This window comes from Cygnus olor, chromosome 4, assembly GCF_009769625.2.
Source record: "Cygnus olor isolate bCygOlo1 chromosome 4, bCygOlo1.pri.v2, whole genome shotgun sequence".
NCBI classification, from domain to species: Eukaryota; Metazoa; Chordata; class Aves; order Anseriformes; family Anatidae; genus Cygnus; species Cygnus olor.
Window position 1 is genome coordinate 18,007,855 of NC_049172.1, and position 19,378 is coordinate 18,027,232.

At 40.3% G+C, this 19,378-nt stretch overlaps 1 protein-coding gene across 2 annotated transcripts in view; it reads left to right on the top strand.

Moving 5' to 3' along the window:
- The first annotated feature begins 2,536 nt into the window (after positions 1-2,536).
- The window catches only part of ZDHHC2 (zinc finger DHHC-type palmitoyltransferase 2), a 34,446-nt gene continuing 17,604 nt past the window's right edge, over positions 2,537-19,378 (top strand). The window contains exons 1-4 of one of the 2 annotated variants that reach the window (XM_040556959.1): positions 2,537-2,787; positions 12,722-12,748; positions 15,846-15,940; positions 19,168-19,288. In XM_040556959.1, coding sequence (XP_040412893.1) covers positions 2,595-2,787; positions 12,722-12,748; positions 15,846-15,940; positions 19,168-19,288 — 436 coding nt within the window. In that variant the 5' untranslated portion in view covers positions 2,537-2,594. Of the gene's footprint in view, positions 2,788-3,173; positions 3,323-12,721; positions 12,749-15,845; positions 15,941-19,167; positions 19,289-19,378 lie in introns of those variants that run through there. The other variant, XM_040556960.1, reaches the window with a different exon arrangement.

Consider the following 19,378-nt stretch of genomic DNA (forward strand, 5'->3'; position numbering starts at 1 on the left):
TACTGCGTGCTAGGATATAAAGATGACTAGCGTTGAACCAGAATGACCATGATTTTGCAACTCTAGTAAATGCTATATTACAATAATGTTAATAATTATACTAAACAGTGAAATCCCAATTTTTGTAGAATCTGAGCAGCAAGAGGAGAATGGTACTGGCCATTAAAAAAGTTAGAAAGCCAGACTACAGAAGTCCATTTCCGTGAAGGGGCAATAACATTCCTCTAACCAGAAACTGTATGATGTAATTTGAGGTCTTTGTAACACTTCATCCTTTTTGTTCCCGCATCTCTGGCAACCTGCCACCTCTCTATATACTTAGTTTTGTATAACTACTATTATCGTAAAGAATTCATTACTATGTTACATAGTGTTCTCTATTTAGCATCTTTCCCTGGCATGTGTTGTTGTCTGTCCTGTTTCCTATACAGCATTTTAAAATGGTTTACAGAAGAATTCTAATATCATGAGAACTGCTTTACTGGCATACATACAGCAGCATGGCAGGTGCCATCTGAACACTTAGAGAGCTGTAAGGAAACAGAAGCCAAGACATTACTGTTCCTTTTTTCCTGTACCCTTCATAGACACATGAGGGGACAAAGAGACAGATATTGGAACATTAGAGAATTAGGTCAAACATACAATGTATGTATGGTGATTGGTAAAATAACACATAATATATACAAAATAGTGATAGTGTTAAGAAGCTTTCCATAGCCCCTGGGTACAATACAAAAACTTATTCCCACTTATGCATATAGTTTCCAGCAGCAATTCCCTAGAAAAATGCAACACACCAGGTGCCTTTTCCAAGAGAGGTCCCTGTCACTTACTTCCAAGTATGTGTGTGAAAAGCCATCAACGGGATTAAATTGCCTTCATTTCTTTTAGCTTTTGCCAGTAAAGCATGAGGTGTGCCTTCAAGCAGTGGTAACTTTGCTCCTTATTCTTTTAAGATCTGTTTTGAATAACCATGGATATTTTCATTAAGCATACTAAAGTCAAATCCTTTAAATGTTCTATTAAAATTTTGGCCTCAGCAATGACTTGCATATTTAATTACAGTAAAATTAGTTAAGTGAAATAAAATGGTTTTATTGTCTATATCATGTTGATTTTGGTCCCTTTCCTCTTGTTTAATGAAATACAGTACGTAAGAATATCAAATCTAGTTTTTCTGTACCTTTCGCTATCTCTACATTTTCAATGTAATTTATTCTCTCCCTTTTTATGTTTTAGATTGCCCCACTGCAATGTATATCAAACTCCAGAAGTTATTTTAAGCAAATTCTATACCATAATTCCATGACACAGAGCACTTCCATAAATTATTATATTCCGGTCTTTCCATGGCATAATATTTTGTTCATTTCTTTTATAATATCTGTATAGGGACGAGATGGTTTCACTGAGCCATTCACAGTGATACACAAGTCTTTCTCTTGAATAGGTAAAGATAACTTCCTGCCTTGGCATATTTTATAGTTGTATGCTTCCCTCTCAATATGTAATTCTGCATTGCTCAGTCACCCAGTTTACCAAGGGTAACTCAAATTCCTCAGCCTCATCTTGTAACAATGAGGAGCATGCAGTTTTGCATTGCATAAAAATACCACAGCTATATGGCCAACTACCTTTTCAGTACCTTTAATAAATATGCTAACTACTCACATTCATATTTTGGAGCCTGGCAGCTCACCTATGCTGTTTTTGTCATATTTCATCTATTTTTTTCTGTGTTGCAGCCTGTTCCTAATCTAATCAATGGCAGCTGTACTGTGATCACTTTGCTACAGGCATGGTCTCCTATGTGGGATATTATATGAACCTTTTTTCCAAATCTGAACACATTTTATTCAGCCACCTCTTTTACACCTACTGCATTGCCAGTGCTCTGGGAGATTCCAGCAGATTGTAGAAACACATCGCGCCGTTCTCAGCATTTCTAATTCTGGCACGATAATTCAGCCACGACTTGGGTGCGCATACCGTAAAGCAATGTGGATTTACTAGGACGTTTCACGAGTGTTTGATTACTATGCCCGTAACGTAAAGCATCTTTGGAAAGGAGTGAGTCAGCAGGCCGCAAGCCATCATCCCCTGCCAACCAGGACGCCCAGGTCTCTGACAGCCTCCTGCTCGCTGTGACACAGCAACCTGCCATGCTCGCTGCTCGTTGTTTAGTTGTGTGTCATGTTTTAAGGGTCGCTACGAAACATTGCACACGAGGCAGCACTTTTTTATTTTTCGTGCGAGTGTTTTTAAACCATTTTCAAGGGAGGTTAAATATCACCATCCTTGGGTGGAAAATAAAAGTGGAGAGACTGGGAGAAAACCAGAAGGCCCCCCCTAGCCTCACAGGACCAACAAACTTGTGTCCCATCCCTCGGTGTGAGGCAGCAGGGGCCCGGCGGAGGGGGGCGGGCAGAGCCGCCCCTTGTGCCGGCCCGCGGTGGGAGGAGCGCGGAGGGAAGAAGGGAAGGGAGGTGAAGGAGATAAGGGAGGAGAAGGAGGGAGGAGAAGGAGAAGGAGGGACCCCGGCGGGGCGGGGATGCGCGGCCGGGACGCGGGGCGCGGAGTGCGCGGCCGGGATGAGGTGCGGGAAGATGGCGGCGTCGCCGCCACCAGCGGCAGCAGCGGGGACAGCGGCGGCGGCCGGGTCGGCGGGCGGCTTGGGCGGCGTGCGGCGGCGCTGCCAGCGGCTGCTCTACTGGGTGCCCGTGCTCTTCATCTCCAGCATCCTGTGCTGGTCCTACTACGCCTATGTCACCCAGCTCTGCCTGCGTGAGTGCCGCCGGGGGGGGGCGAGGGGCGGCCGCCGGTTGTAGCCAGCCCGCGGCTTGCGCCGCGAAGGGGGTCGGGGAAGCGTCGTGTGCCTAAATTTGGCTTCTGGCGATCGAGGTGGAAGCGTGAAGGGGTGAAGTGGAGCCCCCCGAGTTGGGAGCAGGAGGACCGTGGGGCAGGGCAGCTCCCCGGGGTGGGGTTTGGGGCACCCAAAGGATGCCCTCTGCCCCTGCTTCTGGCCCTGGGCAGCAGGCGGGTGGCCACGCACCTGGGGAGAGCTGGGTGTTTGGTTCAGCTGGGGCGGGGGGGGGGTCAAGCCAGAAGGGTTAATTAAATGGCAAGCCAGCTGGGCTCTCTTGAATCGATTCCAGTTTCTGTGGGTGTTTATCCTGCAGGAAACAATCTTTAAATTTTAGATGCGTCATGATGTTTAGATGTTTCATGGTGTTCGTTTAAATCCAGGTGTTTCATGAGCGGTGTTATGATGCTGGGAACACAAACTGTCCGCTGCATCTCCTTTACCCCTTTGCTCTAGGTGGGGATCACAGTGAGCACTGAGTAGCTGCCAAGCATCTGTTCAGGGATCAAGGTGGTGGTGGTGGTGGTGGGGAAATACCCTCATCAAGCTCACTCAGTGCATTTATACGCCCGTATAACTTTGCCAGACTTCAGCTGTTCATGTGGAAAATCTCAGCAGTCTGGTAACTAATTCTGGATATTTTTTTTTTTAACAGAAGAATGTGATGGGAAGGTTTTTGTTGTACAGATGTCTGGCTGAACTGTTGAGGCATTAAGCCAGACATGATTCCCTGGCTTAACACCTCTTTTTTGGAGGGAGGTGTCAAGACTTGGTATGGTGTAGTTGATATGTATATATATTTCACTAACAGCATTCAGACGTGTTAAGTGCTGCTCTTCAGCTAGAAAGTGGGATTTGAGTGATGTGTCCTGGTGAGAGGAGGAGCGAAGTGTCTCCCTGCAGAGCATTGTATGGGAAGCTGTGGGGAGAGGTGGCTGAGGGGAGCTGTAGGCTGACACAAGGAGGGCAAGGATGCTGCAGGAGTGAGTGACCCTATAGTTAATGTCTGTCTTAATGTACACAGCCCCTTGATAAGTACACAACAAAGGAGGCTTGATGTGGGCACTGCTATTTGAGTGATCTACTGTATGCTTTTTTCTATGTAAGTCTACCAAACAGAGGAAAAAAGAGTTATAGTGTACCTGAAAGCATTTCATAAGGCCTCTTAGGGTAATAGCAGGCTTGAAACTTCCTGTAAACTATGGCACTGTAAGTCCTTGAGAACCCCTCAGAGCAAAAGGCCTGTGGTAGGAAGGAAGGGAGAGGGACTCGGGACTCTGCTAAAACTGCCGATGCTGAAGCCCTGTCTGTGAACAAAGGTGGCTTTTAAAATTTTCTTGTCATTTCCCTCTACCCACATTCCTCCTGGCTTACCAGCTTATGAATTCAGCATAACAGTTGCCCACGACTTGCCTTAATTCCATCTTTTATCTATATCTGGATGTTTTTCCTCATTTTTGGCATATTAAGATAAAGCAAACTTATGTCTTGTCTTACTAATGAATATTTAGTGTAAACAACAGAAGGAATAGCTAACAACTCTGAGAACGAAAGCCAGCAGCAGGAAAAGGCTGTAAGCGTTTCAGTGCTTTGAAGCCAGCCTGTCTGCTCTGCTCATCTTTTATTCCTGCGGCGCTGCCTGCTCAGGGGATGTGTGTAACTGCTGATTTTGTTGCGACTGGCTGTCAGGGATGCAGATGACAAGACAATGTACAGCAAACAATGTTAACCATTGTGCAGTAGGATTTAGCAAGCAGCGTTGCACAGTTCTGATGTAAAGGGTTTCTTTGAGCTTTTAGTAATGAGAGTTTCAGTTGTAGTGTTCTGGGTGTTTTTGCAGTTTTGACCGAGTGTTGTAGGAGGGAGCTTACAGTGAAAAAAAGAAGGAAGTTCCCTGAGGTGTTCCCTTTCATCCCTAAAACTTAGCAGTTATGGTATTGAGCAACGTTTTAGAAATCCTGAAAAATTATTCAGGCTTCAGAAACAATAACAAAAAAAGGCAGGGGGGAGAGAAAAGGAACCACAACTTTTACCTGTGGTATTACCATGCTTGGAGTTCTGCCTCTTTAGTTAGTGGATTCAGCTAAGTGCTTGCACGTCTTTAACCTTTAAGATAAAGGAGGAAGGCATTCAAGGCCTTTCAGTCAATGGTCGTTCTCTTCCTGCTGCTTATAAAATACTAGAGTTAAATGAGATGAGTCAATTTTTAAAAACTGCAAAGCTGGAAATGTTGTAAAATACATTTGTTTTCAAAGAATCTCTAATATGGGAATAGCACCTTTACAGTATATGAGAAATGTTATTTTTTACAAACCTAAAGGACAACGCTACTGCTTGCTGTGGCTTTGGATGTCGATTTGGGAGAAGGATGTAAAATCGTCTCTGAAGGGCTAGACTAAACACTAATGCATGTAGAAGGGAACATGCATTGGACTGGAAACTTTTTTTTTTTAACAGCAATGTCTAATTTTTCCTAGATAGTGTGGATAGACTTGTTTCTAGGATCTGCAGTGCGCTTAAGTAAAACAGAACTTTTTTTTTTTTAAAATTCTCTGATATAAAAATATTTTGTGGCATATCACAGTGCTTCTGGGCTTGCAAGCATCCTGCTCTTTGAAATTGTAATTGTTCCTTATTGCTAGAAGTGGAGTGATTCATAGGACTGATTGAAAACTCTCCCAGAAAGGAAAAGGCTGCATGCTGTAGAGGGTAGATTTTAATTCAGGATTTCTCAAACATATAATCTCTGATTAATTGTAGCCTTTGGTTAAATCAGATGAAGTTTTGTATGAGATCCCACAACTCTTGTCAAATTCCTTTGTATCTCTAAGGTCAATAATATTTGAAAATAAGATATATTCTTCCATAAAAATAATTTAGAGGCTTTGGCGTGACCCCAAATCCTCACATCTGGAGATAAAGTGAAATCAAAATGATGTTCAGTTAAAATATATCTACTAGGTGGAAGAGTGTGTTGGGATCTCATGCTTTTCTAATTCCTGCCAATTGTTCTCACAGTAGCTGTGGATGCATAAATATAAAACTAGAGAGGTTTCTAAACATACTTTTTTTTTTCCATTGTTTTTATATTCTGCATTTGCAAGCCTTCCAAAATTTCATAAAGAGTGATGCACTCTAAAAAGAGTAGAAAACACTAACAATGCACAGTGATTATGTTGCACTTTGGTAGTGAAGCTACTGAAATTTCAACAAAAGGTATTTGGAACAACAACATGAACTGCAAATAGTGTTCTCCTGTCCTCTTCATCCATGTGTCCATACTCGGAAAATGCATTTTGGATCCAGTAAACTCTGCATATGCAAAGAAAATAATTTTTCTTAGGTTTTCCTCTTTAGGTGTATCTCTAATTCGGGTTAGTAGAACTATAAGGGGCTTCAAATAATTGTCCACTCCATTACCCACTGCTTTGGGTAAGGCAGAACCGGTAGATATTTGTGCTGTTTCTGACAGCTATTTGTCAGAAATGTTCTTGACAATCTTGGATATTGAGATTTATTTATTTTTCCTACCAGTTCATGATTTGAAGTTATTTATGAGAAGGAAAACCTGAACATTTGACAGTGCTGGGACAGATGGTGACAGTTTTAACTGTGCTGATGAAATGGTTGTCCAATAAAGTACAAATTGGTTTCATATGTACAGTTTTAATTCATTTTTACTTGTCACCAATTTTAATTTGAAGGATAATACTCTTGCTCAGGGAATCGTGTCCTAAAGCACAACTTGAATTTGTAACTTTAAAGAAGGAGGATAGACCTGCCGTGGAACCTGGAAATGAGCAATGAGCATTTTTCCAACCACTTCAGTGAAGAGAGAGGAAGGAAATGTTCCCACCTGGTGAGTGGTCTGGCTGATCTGAGAAAGCGCGAGTGACTTCAGCACAGTTGAAGGGAGAGGCAACAAGACATTCACCATCCAGTCAGGAGAGCTCATAAACCACATCCTTGTATTTTGTATGAATGTGTAAATGTGAGCTGCCCACCACTACCTTTAGTGCAGAACAGAGAAATGTGATGTGACACCCAGCTGCTAAAGAAGTTAATGGGCGTAAAAGAGTTTTGCTGGAGGACCAGATTGGTTAGCGCTGAACGGAGGGTTTTGATTCAATGCAGTGACAGTGGAATGGAGTTATAGCGGGATAAAAAGCTGCTTAATTCATCACAATTTAGAGGCAGAATTAATGCGTGCCCTGGAGGCATGGCACAGTGTGATCAGGGATCAGAACATGTTGAGACAGAAGCTGATAGACCGTGTGCATGGCAAAGGAAAAAGTGGGGGCCCAAGATTTGGTCATCTGGGTTTGAGCTCTTTGCTCCATATGTTCTCCAAATGGATTGAAGGATTTCTGGTACTCATCGCTCACGTCTTGTAATCAACTACAGCTTACATTTCACTACAGAAATACACATATGTTGTAACACTGCTGTCTGTACCTTGGCTGCTAAGATAGCAATGGATTTTGGTCAAAGCATAATCGTATATGTATTTATGCCAGGTTTTGCAGGTGCCACATTTTTTCTCTTCTGATCTCTGGTTGCTTTTAGGAAAGCTTAAAACCTCACAGCTGAAGTAAAATTGGCTTCTGAATTTTAGCCAGCAGGAATTCCTGTGCATTTCCCAAATTTCATTTGATTTCTTTCTCAGAATTTCAAAGAAAGCTCCACTTCTGAAATTGAGTTAGCATTGCTTGATATATAGCAGCTTGTATAGATGTGTTCGTCGGGGTGTGCCCTTTCTTTGCTAAAAAGGGTCTGATCATACAAATTTAGGAGTGGTTTAAAGATAGTCCCTGTGACATGGGAAGTGAATAAGAAGTTTGTAAAGATGAAAGATTAGATCAGTTTTGGGGCACACTCAGTTTGCAAGCAATGGTTTTGTTGTGACCCTACCTGAAAGGATGTCAGATGGCAGCTCCCTGTTGGTAGGGGAGCACTGATGTAGTTCAATGGGCACAGTACTAGGGGTTCAAATGAATTTACTGACACATTCGCAAATACTGTCAAATCCAAATGTGTGCACTATTGAGGACTATGCTAACCTTATATCTCCCAGGAATAGTTTGTTGCTTTTGTTCTTTAAATGAAGCAGTGTCCCAAGTCTCCTTGTCATTCTGAATCAATGCAATTCACTGCTCTGCCTAGCAAAGTGGCAGTTTGTATTATAGCACTGATTTTTATTATTATTATTATTATTATTATTATTATTATTTGTAAAGGACTATTGCATATAAGGATAGAATACTTGTCACAACAGTAAAACACTTTTATGTGTGCAGAGAGTTAAACTGCATCTATAGATCAGTGTTTTACAGCTTCAAATGTGTTATAAAGATGAAATACATACTTAGTTTTGTGAATCGGATCCAGGATGATAAATTATATACAAGTTTGAGAGAAACAACTATTTATAGATGTGGCTGCAGAGTCTCAGAATTAGATCTATCTGATATTCCCATCCCAAAGTTTTAAATATTTTAAAGATGTACATCAAATGTGGAAGCAATATTTTGTATATTTGCTTCCATTAAAGCTTTTAAAGATTCATTGCTTTCTCCAGTCTTTTATTATTATTATTATTCATCAATTACATTCACTGCTCAGGAACTTTGATTTTGGGTTTAGAAATCAAGCAAGATTTAACGCTGGAAAACTGGTGCAATTTTTTTTATTTTTTTTACATTAATTTTATCCTCTGAGATCACTTTGGAGTTCTGTGCTAGTAATGTGTCTTGCTGTGTCTCAGGCTATCTGGAGACAGATGCCTACTTAATTTTTCCATGGGTAAGTGAGAATAAAGATTTCTAGAGAAAATGAGCAGTAGCTCAAGAAATAGGAAGCCCACCTCTAAGCTCAAGTAAGGTCTGATCCAGCACGAATTGACTTCGCAGAGTCAAAGGAGCACGCGTGGGTTAACCTTTTACAAATGAGTTATTTTGCAACAATGAGTTGCTGCTGCACAGGCTGCCCAGAGGGGCTGTGGACTCTCCATCCTTGGAGATCTTCAGAAGCCCCTTGGACATGGTCCTGGCAGCCAGCTCTGGGTGGCCCTGCTGGAGCAGGGGTTGGAGCATATAGGCTTCAGAGGGCCCTGCCAGCCTCAGTTGTGCTCTGGTTTTGTGATAAAGGAGTTGTAGCAGGCAGTCTTGAGATACTTTGGCGCCTCTGGCTATCAAGGTGCATTCCTAATGCTTGAATGCCTTTCTCCCAGTAATGAGGACTACCAGCTGGCACAGGGTGAATTCTCCAGGCTTTTACAGTGTCCCCTCCATCATGAATTTTTACTCTGCTGGTAATTTTTTTTTTCACTCTATATTGTGTAGCGTAACTTTCTGTCCTCAGTCTAATGTGTTTTTTTTTGCAAGCACAGACAATCTATTCAGCGGCGTAGACTAATGAGTGTACTGTACTGTGGCTGATGGCCCAGGAAACCGGCATCTATGTTGGCCAAAGTCCCATGTATGTCCCAGCCTGTTCCCTGATGCTGATGAGCACCGTCTGTAAGCCGTGTAATGAAACAGAGAGGCTCTAATTACATGATAGTCTGCTGGTGCTGAACCGTAAATGGCGTCCTGGCAGTGCAGCACCGGAAGGCTAATTCTTAACAAAGCGTGCCCCCACGGCGTCTCAGATGAGCAGAGTTCTGACTTGGTGCTGACTACTTGGAGGCAGGTTGTGCTTTGACAATTATCTCTGGCTCTGAAAATATGGAAGCTGCCATGCCATTGCTATTGCAAAGGCTCTTTGCCTGTTTCCTCCAAACCTGTAAAAATTGCTTCACGGTTGGTCCTGGTGTGTCCTTGGTGCTTATTTTTAGTTACTATAGATGTAAGTACTTCCTATGCTTATTATTTCTATGCTATTTGACTACCAGTACGCGAATGTGCAGTATTTAAGCTGATATTTATTAATGACAGTGCGTGGTCTGACCTACTTTTTTGTGCGTTACCAGCAGTTAACACAACCCCTAGGAAAAGAGATGAGAAAACCACCAGAAAGTGGTATAAATGATTCAGGAGAGACTATATAATCAAGTACTATTGAATAATGTTGCAAAGGCAGATCACTGTATCTACTGAAAAATAGGGAATTAATTTTTAATAAATATATTGAGGGTGCTGTTCGGAAAGTGGGAAAAATAGCAAACATTTTTGTTCAAATTACAAATTAGTCAGATTTTTCTTGATTTAAAAAATGATTTTCCATGCACTTAAACAGTGTGATTTTTAGAACTGTAAGCATCTTGTAGTTACCCGGGAAAGACTTTGTATCATGGTCATTCAACAAATAAGTTTACTTTTCACAGGAAATTTAAGGGAAAGATTGATTTCTAAGGGCTATTTTTTCCTGTTGTTTAATTGTGTCTCATTTAGGGGGAAGGAAAAACGTATTTCCTCCCTAGTCATGTGGTCCTGCAGTCACCTTTCAACTACTCTCCCCCATCTTTATACTTCCTTCAGGGAGCCTTTGTCAAAGGCGATTTAAAAAAGGCCTGAGCAGGAGGAGTAATACTTCACCCTGTGAAAAGCTGCAGGTTACTGGATAGCTGGCATATTCCTCCGTGGCACGGTCAGAGGGGATGTTTGCTAAGCAGTGCAGTCAGGCTCTGTGTAAACATCCATTGCAGTATGTGTGGAGAAAAAGAGCGGTAAGGTTGGAGATGGTGGCCTCTCTCAGACGTGGTGCTTCTACTTCAGTCTTGCGTGGTGGTGGCAACTCAGGAGTGCATGAAATAACTCTCTTGCCAATTGGTAAGAGATTAAAATGACACGAATGTCCATAAAATTGTTTCTCAGTCATCTTTGGGCACCTAATGTTTTAGCCTTCAGGATCTGCAGCTGCTGCCTGTCAGGAATACTTGGCTTCCAAGCTAGATACTGCAAAGCTGGAAAGCTTGTCTCCTGAACAGATGCAGGCTCTGAAGAGCGTGTCTCCTCCAGGAGGTGCACAGAAATTTTGAAAAGCTGTAGGCCTGCAGTGAAAAACAGATTATTAAATTTGAATTTATTGGTTGTCAGTCCTTTACTTGCAGACATAGAAATGTTTCTGTTGCGAGCAGACATCAGCATTCGAAGTCTCTTCTGTCCTTAATCAATAACTGCAGTTGGTCCCCATCAGATGTGCTACTTAAGAGAAGATGATGTATGGAGGAAGAGAATGTGCTTGTCTAATGTTGATTCAGTGACTGGAAAATAAGTCTCAAAAACATTAATATGTTTTATCCAAAGTTAATGGGGAGAAAGGTGATGACAAGTGCTCTCACAACAATGGTCTAAGCCCTTGTTAGGAGAAGAAGTACCACCAATCATTGTGAAAGGTCAGATGAGTAAACTCATTTGAAATTAGTGCTTCTGCACTGTATGCATTGCTAAGGCTTTTTAATTAGCAGAGTAGTTATTTGGAGAAGACTAGCAGAAATTTTACTGTAGAGGGATTCTGCATACCTTCCTGGTCATACCAAGTGGAGGAATAAATTCAGAATTTGTGAACTGGCTGTTCTGCCCTACCTTGAGAGCTCCAGCACTCTTAAATTAATGCATCAACTCTAAAGATGTCTTTGGGTTATTCCTGGTGGGTGACTGCTTACAATTTCACAGTTTTTGTGCATGCTGATACTGCAGCATCTCTGCTCCTCAGAGTAACGTGTGTGTATATATTTCCTCAGTTTCTTTCTAGCTCTTGTCTAGGTTGATATCTAGTTTGTCAAACTGTGCTGTCAATTAGCTAAACCTGAAAATTGAGGGTGGAATAGAGTTTTCTTTATAATATGAAACTTCTGTGGTGTCTTTCTGACTTTTCTAAAAACTCTTTAAACATGGTTATTTACTATTTTCCCTCGGGTTATGTAGATGCTTGTTTTAGTCAATCTAGAGTCAAATACCCATTTTAATAGACCTGTTTTATAATTATAGAATTACAGAATAATTTATGTTTGAGGGGACCTTAGCCCATCTATTCTAACCCAAAGCAGGGTAGGTGTGAGATCAGGCCAGGCTGTTTGAAGTGCTACCCAGTCTCCAAAGCTGGAGACCGTACAGCCTTTCTAGGCAACTTGCTCCACTGGTGGACTCTTCTCATGGTGGAAAAGCCTTTCCTTGTATCAAATCCAATCCTCCTTTTAATTTATGGCCAATATTTCTTGTTCTCCCACCAAGCACCATTATGAAGAACCCAGCTCCACCTCCTTGATGCCTCCATGTAGGTCCTGGTAGGCTGCTGTTGGGTTCCCCCACAACTTTGCCTTCCCCAGGCTAAACAAGACCTGATCATGCAGCCTCTGCCCAGAGGATGGGTGGTCCAGTCCCTACCAGTTTGGTGGCTCTCCCCTGGACTTGCAGCTTTCTTGTATTGGGAGGTCCCAAGACGGGAGCAGCGTTCTGGTTGCGGTCTACTTTTGTCTATTTTTATGCCTTGGAGATCTAAGGTATCACTGGGTACAGTTGGCAAAACCAGTTCTGGGGTCTGACACCTCTACCTCAAGAGCAGAACGTGTATAAACAATAAAACTTGAAGATCCACAGTTAAATGAGTGTTCTTACAGAGGTGGTTTCCTTGGGCTAAACTTTGGCAACTTCAGATGAAAGAAAGCTCTATGGAACTGAGCCTGGGAATGGGGGCTGGAAACATTTATAAGCAATTGGCATTGATTTTAATTCTTTACCTATTCCAGTGATGAATGTACTCAGCTGCACTATAAAAGCTTGGTAGTGTATAGTCTTAAGCTCGTATCATTTGATAATTACTCTTCCCTATTTGGTTGAAAAACAAAAGCTTAAAATACTCAGTTACATCATTTGCTATTTAAAAATAATTTTTACTTTCTTTCTCGTTTTTCAGTAACAATGACAAGCATTGGAGAAAAAGGTAAGATTTTTATTTGCTGTTTATAAGTGGAATTCATATGCCAGGGTAGTACAGTAGTTTATGAATAGAATTGAGATTCAGATCTGTTGCATTTTAAATGAATGCATTTGGTGTGCTCCTCAGCTCCTTCTATTATTGTCTGATCCTGAACATTGCTTTTACCATTTAAAATAGAGATGAGAAAAATGAGGACTCTTACTCTCCTTTACTGACTTTCTGAAGTATCAACTAAAATAATCCTTATATTCTGTTTCTATTTTTATTTTTATTCATAACAAGGACAGCTCTTGTAAAACCAAGGCTTTTGAAAATGATCAGGGTGGTTGTGCAGGGTGCAGCATACTTAAATGAGAGATGATTTTTTTTTCTCCAGCTTCATTTTAGCCGATGTCTTTGAAGACGCAGAATCCTTCAGATACATAACCTTTCCAGAAAGTAATAAAACTGCATGATTAGCTATCGCTACCCAAAGGCAGTAACATATTGAGATTGCTTTTCCAGATGCTATTTTAAAGCTACAGCACAACTTGGAACTGTAGAGTGAGGCTGTGAAGCTTATGGAGAAGGGGGATAAGGGTTAGGAGGCACACAGTGTGCTACTTACACTTGTGTCATCCCAGCAGTTTTTAAGTCATTTGAGACTCCCTCACTTAGTAAAATCTTTTGATAATTAAGAAATATTTGCTTGAAAAAGACGTTTCCATTCAGTGATCTTCCCCATGCTGCCAGCACAGGAGAGCGTGTGCACACCCACACACTTCAGCACCTGCAGGCTGTGAAACAACTCCAGCTTCTTGCTGCTCCGTTGTGGAAGAACAAAGTTCAGTGTGTCGGTAGGCATTGCTCACAAAGCAAATCAGAAAAAGACACCGATGACCATTAAATTTCCTTTTTTTTTTTTTTTTTTTTTTAGATGCTCAAAACCTCAGTGAGCCAGTCAGGAGAAATTTACCATGTACTTCTGTACCCTGTACTTGCTGTACTTCTACCCAAAGTGTTGTCAGGCATGACAGCTGGGCAGATATGGCTCACCCTCCCTTTTGCCCCCTATTAGTGTGTGTTGTAACCTTCCAGGCGACTCTAGCTATTTTTAAGTTGGTTGCCTTCATACGAGGGCTATGCTATTATTTTTTTTTTTTAATTTTGTTTAAGGAAATGTGTAAAATAGAAGGATTTCTGTGGCAGCACCTGGGTGAGATGGGACTCCATCACAGTGTAAGGAAACTGGTGGCTGGGTGACCTGGGAGATGTGACAGGTCAGGGCCTTGGCCACGCTGGAGGACTGAGGTGCAAGAACAAATGAAGGGAGCTCGGGTCCTGTGCAGACCTTAAAGGGGATAATCTCTTTAGGCTGTTTTTTTTCTTCCTATATATGGAAAATGATTTTTTTTTACTGACCACAGTTACTCGTCTTCTCTCTGTAATAAAATACAGATACAGATTGGTAAATACACGGTGTACCAAAACGATATAATGCCCTGCCTTACCCTTATTTTACGCCATGAATATGCTGGTTAAAAAAAAATACTGATTTTCTTTGAGTACATCAGTTTTTCTTGGAATTGATTAAAAGATTAAAAAAATGCTCCGCTGAAAATGCGGACTGTACCTGCCAGAAGCTTTTGCAATAGCAACATAGTGTAATCCAGGATATTGTGGTTGATGTGGGGTCCAGGTCTATCATTTACTTACGCTGATAAGATATTTTTTTTCAGTTTATAGATGTGACACATGGCATCGTGAGATTTTGCTAGCTTTTGTTTCATATCCTTTTTAACTGTCGAGTGAACAAGAATAAATACTTACTGTGTTGTGCTTTTTTTGAATAAACAAACTTCAGTACCAGAAACATCAATTCAGAGTTATTCTGGAGGCAAAATTACAAACGCCAAGAACATTCTGGGCTACTGTTCCTGCAGTTCTGCACACCATCCCAAGTGTTATGGAGAATTCTCTAGCACTGAATAGCTTTATATATACATGTATAAAAACCACAGGCTAACCATATGGGGACGGTATTTCAGACTGTGCAGTGAAAGTGCATGTTTCCCTTTGTGATTTTTTTTTGACAATCTTATGAGTTTACAGCAGCTGCATAAAGAATATTTGACAGGTGTAGCATCTCTGACCAACTCTGAGGTCTCTATAATCTGAATTCATCTGCACAACAGGGAAATAATATTTTGTGCTGCTGTGGTCCTAGGTAGCCTTTATTTGCCAATTCTGTGCCCAAGGAAGAATAACCAAAGGAAATACTCCTCCTTGTGAACTAGGGCAATTAAATCAGGGGACACAGATTTTGGATTTAGTATTCACTGTAGTGAATTGTTAGCATCACTGATGGCTTCCTGCAGTAATGTACATATTAACTGGTATGTACAGTGAGAGCTTTTAAACAGAAATACCTAGCAATACATGGCAGGTCTTTGAAAAAGTTCATGTTACATTGTGTTCTCTTAAAAAAAAAAAAAAAAAAAAAAAAGGCGTAAATGTTGACAGGCATCTATTAAAATCCATGAATATATTGCTGGCTGTGAAGAATATAAAGCAGTGAACACTTGAGTTTAAAGAACCTGGAGGGATGCAAGGCTGTTTCTAAAAACCTGCATCTTATAAATCTAGCAAAACAAATTAACTGGTTATGGTTATTATTCAGGTATCACATGCACACAAAGTCTCTTCTCACTCTGGTTGTTTAGGTATTGTAACACCTTGTTGTTAGGTAACTATAATTCCTTTTTTTTCTCTCCATGGCTAACAGTCTCTCTGCATGGTTTATGAAACTGAAATGCAGAGAAAGTTCTGTTAAATGAGTTTTAACAAATGCAAAAAGGGAGACTGCTTGCTTGAAAATAAGCAAATAACAGTTCCCCTTAAACTTTCATAGTATTTGTAGCCTGGCTACTCATGGCTTCCCCCATGCAGTCTGTATTGTCTCATGTAAAGTTGCAGTGCAGTATTTCTGTTGCAGAGCTTTTGCAGAACCTCTGTATTTACATCTGTTAGAGTAAATACCTGTGGCATGTACTGTATCTGTCTGTAAGCACTATACTATCGCTGGTCTGTTGGTATTAATTCTGTTCCTTTTTGATTTTAGTTGTGTGCCTGGTTGCTTACCACATATTTTTCATGCTGTTCGTCTGGTCATATTGGAAAACAATCTTTACGCTACCAATGAATCCTTCAAAAGAAGTAAGATAAACTTAACTTTCATTTCTGAAATGGCCTAGTCAAATGCCTGCTTTTGTAGTGTTTGAGTAAATTAGGCTCTGATCTCATGTAGTTTTACACTGTGTAGAAAGATACAGCTAGTAGCTGCAGCTTCTTATTAGGAAGAAGTCAGATTGCAAACAGCATAACTGACAAATCAAAAAAAAAAAAAGCTACACCTTATCTAAATTTTAAAGATACTTAAATTGTAAAAATTAAATAATATTTATGATGTTAAAAAGAAAAAAAAAAACTTCAGTTGAAAAAATTGGTGTTATTTGAACTAGCAGATTAAATCTTTGCATGGAAGTATATTTTTATATGGGGAAAAATATTTCCATGTGTTTTACATATACGTTGAGTTGCCTGTCAGCATCTGTCAGTTGTCCCCTAAATTCAAGCTTCTTCCACATCTGTTTTGGTATGAAGGACCTTGGTTGTGGTATGAGTGTGCAGTCAGGTAAGCTGATGCTGGGGAGCGTGTAGAAGAGCTGCATGGAATAGATGTCAAAGGTAGATATATACCCCGGATCCAAGTTCAGCTAGTACAGAAGTGTTAAATGAGAAGGATCCAGTTGTCTTGAAGAACATTGTGATACAAACTGCATTCAACATCACATAGCCTCAAGGTGATTGTTTTTAGTTCTTTGTGGTTGATTTTATTTGTACTTTTTGTTTTAATTTTATATTCTTTTCTAATGCTTAAAAAATAAAAGATAATTAAACTTCCTAGTCTTAACATTCTTCCCCATGCAACTTGGTACAACCAAAACAAGCTTTTGGCATCTTATCCTGTCTGTGTACAGACACCCCAACTTCCTCAGGAGGTGCTGTGTAACAAAACCTTTCAGGCCAGGAGGAAGCATCCTACGGCTGCTTTGGAGTTTTGAAATACCCACAAAGCCAATACTTATTTTGGCATGGACTCCTAGCTTCATCTCTTATAATTACCATGCCAACACGATATGAATAGCTTGTGGTTTCTACTGTCTGTTTTGCGGAGGTTCTCTGGGTAATTTTCATTCACTAAAAAGATATGTAATTGTGAAAACAAGTAGATAATTCAAAGTAATTGGCATCTTCCTTGAATTTCACACTGCAGTCTTTCCTCTGCCCCAAGCTGTAGCAGGGAAATAAATTAAGAACTTACTTCATTTAGTAATTACATAGCAAAATATGTGCATATATATATGGTGACTGTAGTGATAATTAGAAGGCTTTTCAAATCACTGGGCTGATGTCATTAAAAGACTACCAAAACATTTTGACAGGTCTTCAGTAATTATGCTGATATTCTAAAACTACCATACGATGCTACCAAAGCACTTCAAATATCATATTAAAAGTAGTGAAGCTAGGTAATAGGAAAGCAATGTGTGATGTTTCCATGTTCTTTGAATTTACACAATGTTGCTGGCAGTAAGTGACATCTTTTGTTGTTCCATGTCTTTTTTGCTAATCTGCTAGAGCATAATTTTTTAAATTAATTAGGATGTTTTGTGATGTTAAGTTACTGTTTGACTTCCAGCTTATGGGATAAAGTTTGTAAATGTAAATGGATGTACTTTCAACTTACCTGTCAACTATAGCAAATATTAATTAGAAGACTAAAAAGCAGATAAAGCTTTTGCATTTTGTTCTCATGAATACTGCAGCTTGTGCAAACCACACAGCATGTATGATGCTACCTAAGCTTATTTCAATTTTTTACACATATTAAAAGCATTAAAGTACTCTCTGGCTTGACATTTAAAATATTTTTAGCTTAACGTTTTTATTCTGAAATTCAGTGTGTTGTAGCCATCCCTCCCATACTAGAAATAGTTGTCCTGAGAAACACTTCAAATGCAGATGATACCATACTACCTTAACTACTTCAGGTCAGACCGTGCCATTCTGTGCCTGTGTGTACCAGCTATGTGCGGGTATTGCATGAAGGTGGGAGAGAAGATGGTTTCCCAGGCAGGAGGGTTTTGCAGTCTTCAGACTACTCTGAGAACTGGTACAAAATGATAGAGGAATAGCTTTACGTGCTTTCAAAAAGGAAGCGTTAAAAAAGTGTTATTCTGAACCAAGTTTCTACAGTAAGAAATCCTATGTCACCCAATATAAATCAATTCAGGTGTTAGCAACAGGAGTGTGTTCTTGCTAGGAAAAAATAAAAGAAGCTTTTTAATTTCTGAGAAGCTCAGGTTAGACTGTGAACCTCTAGCTTATACTGCAAGATTGTAAAACCATCAGGAAAGAGGAGTGATGCCTCTCACCTCTCTATGGAGGTGAGAATGGGTTCCTACCTATGTGTTTCTGACTACTTTCTTAGCTTTACATGCATCACCTTCATTTAGGAAAAAAGTTCATGTTATAATGACCAGCTCTTAAGCCTTTCTGTAGACATAAACACTAGTGATACCAAGGACTTCTGTGCCTTCCCATTTCTAGAAGCAACAGTGACAGTGTTGGTTATGTTGCTGTGCTGCCAGGGATCTTAAAGTGTAAGAAATTTGTACAACTTAATGCATAGCATGTATCTCTTTCAGTAATTTCTTACCCTCCGAGCTGTTACAGGAGCAATGGTTGCCATTGCCACTTCAGGCAGGGACAGAAGTTGCTCAGTGCAGGAGGCGATGAGAGGTGGTTATTCTGTCATGTAGGCCACGCAGCTCTTCCCTGCTCCCAGCTGGCCTGGTGTAAAACCACGTCCAAATGCATCCATGAAGAGAACAGTGACTCTCCAGTGGCAAAGGATAAAAGGGAAAATGCCAGACATTAGAACAGAAATTCGGCTATATTTTCTGCTATTGCTAGTAGCATATTTTCTTTCAGTTAAAGACAGGCATCCCTAGTTTATAGTCACTAGCTAATATTTGATATTACAGTAGATTAACTATTTTTCAAGGGATTGGTAATTAAATTTGATCATGACAACTCTTGATCCTCCCTTTGAAGAGTGTATCTTAATACTTCTGGAAACATTCAGCATTATATCTACACCGAATCAGAAGGAATTTTAATATTGTGTTGCTTCAATAGTAGTCAAAAATGCTATAAACTGAATTAACGCTCTTAGGAACAGTGAGTTATTTGCTGTAATACCTCATATATGGTGCTAATCCATCTTTATGTAATGAGTGTTTCTCTTTACATCTCTACAGGTACTTATTTAACTTGCAATTTGCTAACTTATCTTTTGGTTTTAAAAATTATTCCAGTTTCATCTATCATACTCAGACAAGGAATCTCTAGAGAGGGAGCCTAGAGGTGAATCCCAGCAAGAAGTCTTACGACGGGCAGCCAAGGATCTTCCTATCTATACGAGGACAATGTCTGGAGGTAAATAGGTGTTCAGGAGACCACTGAAGGCAGGTGTCTTGATGTACTTGGCTGCCTAAACTAATTCAAAGTCTTTCAAGGATTTTAGGG